General features: G+C 33.0%; 1 protein-coding gene across 1 annotated transcript; it reads left to right on the top strand.

Annotated features, from left to right (window-relative positions):
• The first annotated feature begins 212 nt into the window (after positions 1–212).
• LOC107695887 (dnaJ homolog subfamily B member 9-like) lies at positions 213–1818 on the top strand. Its single transcript, XM_016495981.1, has 3 exons — positions 213–291; positions 933–1172; positions 1270–1818. The coding sequence occupies exons 2-3, from the start codon at positions 947–949 to the stop codon at positions 1692–1694; spliced, it is 651 nt and encodes a 216-aa protein (XP_016351467.1). The 5' UTR covers positions 213–291; positions 933–946; the 3' UTR covers positions 1695–1818.
• The last annotated feature ends 6547 nt before the right edge of the window (positions 1819–8365 follow it).

The raw sequence follows: 8365 nt of genomic DNA, 5'->3' as shown, positions 1-8365 counted from the left end.
GTTTACAAATATACTTTTAAAACAGGCATAATGATGTCTTACGGACAAAAACAACTTTTATTGTCCTTTGAGTGCGGTCCTTCAACAGTTTGACAGCTCACTCCCGCTACAGAAACAGGAAGTGACGTTCGGGCGATGTGGACCAATCAAAACGCTCATAGTCATTAATCGCGGGAGTCAGCCAATCGCGTTGCGAGTCGTGGAGAAGTAACTTTAGCGCTGTCACAGCGCTCAGAAAAACGATCAGCTGTTCTTCGTTTGATGTAACTTTGGGACGGAAACCAGCAGCGGGTAAATAAAAACCAGCAGTTTTACTATATCTAAAATGTTTTACTTTATATCTGATACATATAGCTGTTTAGATATGTTAGAGAATCATTCTGTTCTGTCGCATGTTTTGAGGATGAGGATAATGTTAAACAGGTAAAAACATAACTCGGTTTGAAACTGTCAAGAACATGTCCAGATCATAAATCAAAAGCAATAGGAAATTATATATTGCTTCAAGAAAATGAAGCTCTTTTTTATTACTATTTATAGTTGACAACAATTCAAAATATATCTGCATCTCTTTTTAGGCACGTCAAACTCACAAGCAAATTTTAGGATTAATTGTGGCACATTTACAGCTATTCTCATTACAGTCAAGCAAACAATAATAAATTAGAATGATTAAGTTTTTTATACATTATGATACCATTTATGCTGATTCAAATGTTAAAAAATATTTGCATGTCATAAAAAGAAATACAGTACATATACAGATGGACTACACATTATAATTTATGCTTATGTATACACACACACACACTATATATATATATATATAATTATTATTATTATTATTATTACACTGAATACTCCTTTCAATTGTCTCGTGACACAAAACCAACAAATGAACTGTGATCTCGCCTCTTGTTTCCTGTTGACAGGTCTGACCACAGGCATGGCAACAGCTCAGTCAGCATTCACTTTGGCTGTGAGCATTCTGCTCATCACCGAGAAATTACTCATCATTCTGGCCGAGAAAGACTACTACGAGATCCTGGATGTACCCAAAGATGCATCTGACCGGCAGATCAAAAAGGCTTTCCATAAATTAGCCATGAGGTATCACCCTGATAAAAACAAAAGCCCTGACGCAGAGGCAAAGTTCAGAGAGATCGCTGAGGGTGAGTTAGCATACCTGTGTAAAACAACACACGACACACCCTTCTGAACATTTTATGTGTTGATCAGTTCTTAAAGCTATGTATTTTTCATTCCCAGCATATGAAACATTATCAGATGACAATCGGAGAAAGGAGTACGATCAGATGAGGAGCAGTCCATTCTCCAGAGAGAGTCCGAGAGGAGGCGGTGACCACTTCCATCAACATTTTAGCTTCAACTTTGATGATATATTCGGAGGCTCTGACAAGTTTGGACACAGTCCTCATTTGCATAATAAAAGACATTTCGAGAGGCACTTTCAGGCCCACGAAGAAGCACGCAGCAGGCACAGGAGGCACTTCCAGCACTCTTTTGGTGGTGACAAGTTTGATGATATGTTTGAGGATATGGAGAGGATGTTCTTTTTTAATGGACACCAGACTCGGACTCAAAGCAAGTTTCACGGTTCCAGCAGGCAGCACTGTAGGACTGTCACACAGCGAATGGGCAACATGGTTACAACATACACAGACTGCTCTTGAGTTAATGTGCACATAGAAATGTCTTTTGGTTGTGTGGATTGAAACTGTAATTAATTCTGTTTTGCTTTTTTTGTGTTTTGGATCAGTTCTGATGACCTCTATAAAATCGTCTGCAAGAATCACATATTTTTGGGCATAACATCCTCAGTTTAGGGATCCTAAGTCTGACTTTATACAAAATTCACCATCCACGACATATTAATAATGTTATTAACGGTTAATATTAACACTTATTCACAGTAAACATGATGACCTCATCCAAATGGCTAAAAATACTTTTTCAGATATATTTTAAAAACATTTCAAAAGATTTTTTGGTTGTTGTTTTAGTTAACTATTTCATCATATATTTTTGGCCTCTTTATAAATATTGAGTCTAAATTTATTTACTTACATTGATCTAAATAGCTACAAAAAAAAGGTTTTGCATTTACTCAAAATCCTTTTTAAAATTACATTTAAAAATGTATTTTTTTGTTCTTGAAGTACATTTTGTACTACAGTTTGGCAAAAAATATATTTCCTTAGGCCTGTAAACCTATACAGTATTTAGCATATGTTTTAATTATATCTGAAATATATTTTGGCCAGAAAAAAAAAAGAATATATAGCCAATATGGGGGGGTTGAAATAGCACTTTAATTGTTGATTATTTATAAACTCTTAAGCTATCTATCATTTGTTATGAAGTCAAGATTTAGGGTCCTTAAAAGCATATTTAGTTTTTAGGGTAAATGGCTTCCGCATTAGTTTACATCCAATGCCTTTAAAACACATAATTGCATTTATCATAAAGTGCTTATCATAAAGGTTATTTTGGAAGAGCCTTGAACCTGTTTGAGATATGTCAGTGACCACTAGAAGTAATTCAAAGTGGTTTAGAAGTTAAAAAGGCCTGAAAGCGTGTAAAAGTATGGTTTGCTTGATTTTGCACAATGTCATTTAATTATCTTTTTTGTTGTTGATTGCTGTCATGTCCTTAGCAAGCATTTAACACAATTTGTATATCTTCCATCTCTGTTAACATCACACCAATGCAAGTAGCTCTTTTGAAGGGGAATTCCCTTACATGTGCAATAATGATCAGGATCTTGCTGTTGAGGGATCCTGTTAGCTGTAGGGCTTTCCTGAGGAAAAAAAACCCACAGCTGTATATGATCAAATTAAGTGTCGTGCTGAAAAAAAAAAACGGTTACTATTTTGTTTCAGGTTTGTATCATGTTAAATTTCCATGTAAATGGAATGTTTTTGAGCAATTACCTGAGGCACTTGTACAAAAAGCCATGTATAATCATTCTTTTTCATCTAAATAACCATTGAAATATATATATTGTACACTCCCTGTGGTTTTGTAAATGTGAATATATTTATTTGGCTCTCCAAAGATTTGATCTATAGCAAGACACTTTTGTCAGTTAGTTTAATCTGAATACTTCTATTGCTGTGCCAATAAACAAGTACCTCATGTTGAAGCTTTGTGTACAGTCAGAATGAAAAGCAGTATTAATAACCTTATATTTTTGCTATTTCTGAACATACTGTTAAGCTATAGTGTTCATGTTTTGTATTGAAATCTGGTTTTAGTTTAAATGTAACATCCATTTAATGTAAAATACAAGCAAGCAATGCTTGGGAATGAAAAACATAGAACGGAGCAGCTGATTCCATCATAAACTAATATTCCTATCAACATCAATAATAATTTTGGACTCCCCAAAGAATATTTCAAAACCTTTTTTTCTCTCGTCAAGAACAATTTAATGATCAAAAAACATTTATCCACTATACAGAATCTTTGGTACAATGGAAAGTTTCCTTGGATGTTAAAGGTTTTTCATGGAACCATGACGCCAATAAAGAACCATTATTTTTTTTAAGAGTGAACATGCAAATGCAGGATAATACTCCAGATGCTTATACAGTGCAGTCTGAAAGTCTAGTTAACCAAACTGTTGACGGTAGCCATTGACTTCCATAGTTTTTGATGCTTCCATAGTTTGGTGCAAACGCTTACAGTTTTGGAACGATATGAGGATGAGTAAATACTGACAGAATTTTCATATTTGGGTGAACTATCCTTATAAAAATAATATTTGAAGATGAATTTCTGAATGTCTTAGTATTAGGTTTGTCCCTTTTTTTTGCTTCAATAACAGCAGCATGAACTTCACATGCTTCTAAGATGCCTATTTATCTAAATGGGGTATATATGCAGAGAATAGTCATACCCTTCACTGACTATGACATTACACTATGCTGTTTAGGTCAAGGGACTAGGGTATATGAAATGAAATACTTTGTTTAATTTCATGACATCCATCCAAAAATCAGGAACTGGAAAAAACCTATGAGGAAAAAAAAATATTCTCAACAACGGTGTGTTCCAATTATGGAATTATGTGACAGTTGATGGAAAAACTTATCAGACTGTCGCGTGCAAACATTTAAAAATGTGGTGTATTGCATTTGTTTTACAATTTGGGTTAAAAGTAAATAAATAAAGTGATTAATAAAAAAAAAGAAATAAATTAATAAATAAATAAATAAGCTGATTTTAAGACTTACAGGAATACAATTAATTTGCTTTGTAACCAAAATAAATAAGTAAATGCTTAACTTGTCTTAAGGTTAAAAGGAATAAAATGTATTGCTTTTGTAAATCAAACATTTAAACAAACAAAACAAAAAACAAGTGAAAAATAATGAATTCAAATGTTTAGCTGCCCTTAAGTTTGAAATGAATACAACTCATTTGTTTCTGTAAAACAAACAAACAAATAGAAAACAGCCAACCTACCAAACAAACAAACAGAACACAAACAAACATTTTAGCTGCTCTTAAGTTTGAACAGAATTTTCTTTTATAATCAAAACAGACAAATAAATACATTAAAAATGTTTAAGTTTGAAAGTAATACAACTCATTTGCTTTTATAATCCAAACAAACAAACAAGTAAATTAAACATGTTTTAGCTGCTATTAACGTTAAAAAGAATACAAATTATTTGCTTTTGCAATCAAAGTAACAACAGTTAAGGTTTGGGCCTGCTGTTAACCTCCTCTAACTGAATAGAAGACCACAAATGGTTTGCCATAAAGCTCTGCTATTAAATATACAGAGGACTCAAGCCAGGCCTGACAACAACAATTACAGCAGCCTTGTTTTCTTACCCAGAATCAGTAAGCCATGTTACAGAGGTTAACTTCATCAGACAGCTTAAGTGATCTGTTTACCTGTGCAGGCACTTTGGGAACTTATTTTGATTGAGTGCCAGTAAATAAAGAAGTTGAATAGGAGCTGTGTTGTGGTTATACTGCCCTTCCCTCATTGGTTTTGGTATTAATGGTCCTTTTGAATAGGAGTTGAAGAGAAGGGGAAGGAAAGCAGCTCTTTGTTTGAAAAGATAAAGCCCTGGCTACTGCTTCGGCAGAAAATGTAAATACTTTGGCAGGCGTGAAACGCAAACATAAATTCATAAACCAATGGAAAAATTCACACAGACATTTACAGATCGCGTGGAAGGGACAGAACCAAAACAAGGCTTATTTAAAGGCCATATAGATTTTTTTTAATAAAACCTCATAGTTAATCATTTATTTATTATTTACATATTTAACTTAACTTTTTTTATTGTTAAGTGCTCAGTTATTATCTTTCTGTAATTTCAGATGTCAAACAGAAGTGACTCACTGACACTATGTCAACATTTCTACTGCTAAACAGTTTTTTTAAATGCTGAAGATTAAAGTGCAAATGTAATTACCTTGTGAGTTTTCATATCCTTCAAGCACAGTTTCCCACATTTTATCATCCACAGCAGACAGGAAACAATTCCAAGGTTTGCCACAGACGTTGCAGAACAGTTAAACACTGTCAACAGAAGAAAAAAAACAGGTGTGTGGAGTGTACAAACGTAAGTTTCATGAAAAAATGTCCAAACAATTAAACTATTTTGCATTACATATTACGGAAAATATTACTGACCCCAAACTTTTGAATGGTAGTGTGTGTGTGTGTGTGCATGTTTATGTGGTTTATGAGGACACAAATTTGTATAATAACATGGGTATGACACAGGTATTACAACGAGAAGGTGATTTATGAGGACATTTTCAGTGTCCCCGTAATTCAAAAGGCTTATAAATAATTCAGAATGAGTTTTTTTGAAAATCTAAAAATGCAGAAAGTTTCCTGTAAGGGGTAGGTTTAGGTGTAGGGTTGGTGTAGGGCAATAGAAAATACGGTTTGTACAGTATAAAAACCATTACGCCTATGGAGAGTCCTCATAAACCATAAAAACAATCACGTGTGTGTGTGTGTGTGTGTGTGTGTGTGTGTGTGTGTGTGTGTGTGTGTAAAATTTCATTGATACATTTGGGGTCAGTAAGATTTATTTTATTATATTTTATTTTAAAGAAACTAATAGTTTTATTCAGCAACAGTGCATTAAACTGGTCAATGGTCAAAAGTGACAGTAAAGACATATATAATGTTAAAAAAATAAATGCTGCTTTTTTACACTTTCTATTTATCAAAGAATTCATGAAAAAAATGTGTTGTGGTTTTCATAAAAATATTAAACAGTCCAACTGTTTAGTATTTTTATGAAAAATTGTCAGTCATAAGAAATGAAGCTGAAATTCAGCTTTGCCATCACAGGAATAAATTACATTTTAAAATATATTAAAATAGAAAATAGTTATTTTATGTTGCAATAATATTTCATAATATTACTGTTTTTACTGTATTTAAAAAAAAGTATTATATTTAAAATGCATTTATTTCATACCAAGTATAGTTCAAATCTATTATCATATTTACTGCCATATCACTTGAGAAATATAATTTTTTTTTATAAAAATAAGTTTATTTGGAGTACTACTTGTGCACAATGTACTTTTCTTAATATTATACCTAAAATGTGTTTTAATGTCACTACTGATGAGGATTTTATGATCTTTGAATAATACTGGTCTTTAAATGCAAGATATTTAAAGTATTCCTAAAGTATACTTGCAATAGTTCCACTTTAGCGCAATCAAATATACTTCAGTATATCTTTAGTTGGACTGTAGCACTACTTCCTCACAAAGTGCATTAAGTACAAAATTAGTTGTTCCAATTTAGCAGACTTTAAGTACACCAGTTTAGTATACTAAAAGTACAATTGCAGGGTATTTTTATTAAGTACATTAATATGTAATTGTATTTGTAGTATACTTAGAATGAAATAAATGTATTTCAAATACATTTTAGTATATTTATTTTTCACTAGGTCCTGTAGGCTTGGCGAGCATAAAAGATTTATTTCAACATCATTCAAAATCTTACTGACCCCAAACTTCTAAATGGTACTGTAAAGTATTTTTGGGTTTATTGTGTTTTCTTTAGTAGATAATTTATATATTTTTCATTTTAATTCATGAAAGTCTGACTATAATTTCAACTTAAACCATGTATTATTATAGCTCCTAATAAAGTTACCACAATAAGTTGTCTGATTTTTACTGACATTTACAAGACTTTCATCTTGACAGCTTCAGTGTATGTTAAATGCATAGATGCAACAAACATAACGGCCTGTTGACACAAATGACAACAGAAATCATTTGCCAGGGGATTCAAAATATAGCTGATTAACTACTGTCAGTGAGATTAGTTGTTTACACAGTTTGGGGCCATAAATTTCCACCCACCAGCGCACATAGCGTATTTATTTATGTGCCAGAACAAAGTTGGTAGATGACGTGGAAGTTGTGACAGATCTTAGTAGATGATTTGTATATTGTTTGAATTGCTCATTAAGCAAAACCTACCTGCCAAAGCCCATTTTTACTCACATTTGATGCTTGTCAAGTGCTTATTTTTGTTATTCATACACCATACTAAAAAGAGACAAAAGTATTCATTATATAATCAAATGTAAGACGTTTATCTTGACAACTTCAATGAATGTTAAGTGTACCGATACAACAAACATAACAGCATATGTTGATGTAAATGACCACAGAAATCATTTGCCATTTTGCCAGTATAACTTATTAACTATTGTCAAAGAGATTAGTTGTTTACACAGTTTGGGGCCATAGATTTCCACCCAACACCGCACAATTTCTAGCATATTGATTATTCGCCAGAACGCAGCGGTAATCTCAGTCGACTGAAGTGCTGAGGTCTCATAAAATGCACCCGGTTCTTTTATGAGTAAGCCTCTTTACTTTCATTCTCTGCACACCTGAAAGGGGAACTACGGGAGCCAGTCCGTTGATATTTAAAACTTGTGTCATGAGAACGTGAAATGAATTAACTGCTGTTTTATGAGCTTAGAACAATACATGGCAAAAAGGAATAAAATGCTTTAAAATGGAACAGAATTCTGATGGTTTGCCTTCAGCTTGACAGATAAACAAAGTCTGTACTCAAGATTTTCATCTTTCAGTCTTTCTTTTTGCACGTTTAGTTGACAACATATCACTAATATGAATATGCGTAGAATGCCGTAGAATTATCTTTAACACGAAATGTGGAGGAGTTTTTGCAAATACTTATTCACACTCACAGAATCTGGCTAAAATAAATGAAACAGCGTTGAATTGGTGCCATTTTTTTTTAGATATGCATGAAAGGAACATGAAAATCCCCCCCCCCCCCCCCCCCCCCCAACAACTC

Source organism: Sinocyclocheilus anshuiensis, unplaced genomic scaffold (assembly GCF_001515605.1).
Source record: "Sinocyclocheilus anshuiensis isolate Anshui unplaced genomic scaffold, SAMN03320099.WGS_v1.1 scaffold538, whole genome shotgun sequence".
Classification (NCBI taxonomy): Eukaryota; Metazoa; Chordata; class Actinopteri; order Cypriniformes; family Cyprinidae; genus Sinocyclocheilus; species Sinocyclocheilus anshuiensis.
The sequence above is the reverse complement of the archived record's forward strand: the minus strand, read 5'-3'. Positions and strand labels throughout refer to the sequence as shown.

Bases quoted from the DNA above. Each gene is read 5' to 3' on its own strand.
- LOC107695887 (XM_016495981.1), top strand. From the start codon at position 947: ATGGCAACAGCTCAGTCAGCATTCACTTTGGCTGTGAGCATTCTGCTC. The intron at 1,173-1,269 runs GTGAGTTAGCAT...TTTCATTCCCAG, and splicing joins GTTCAGAGAGATCGCTGAGG to CATATGAAACATTATCAGAT.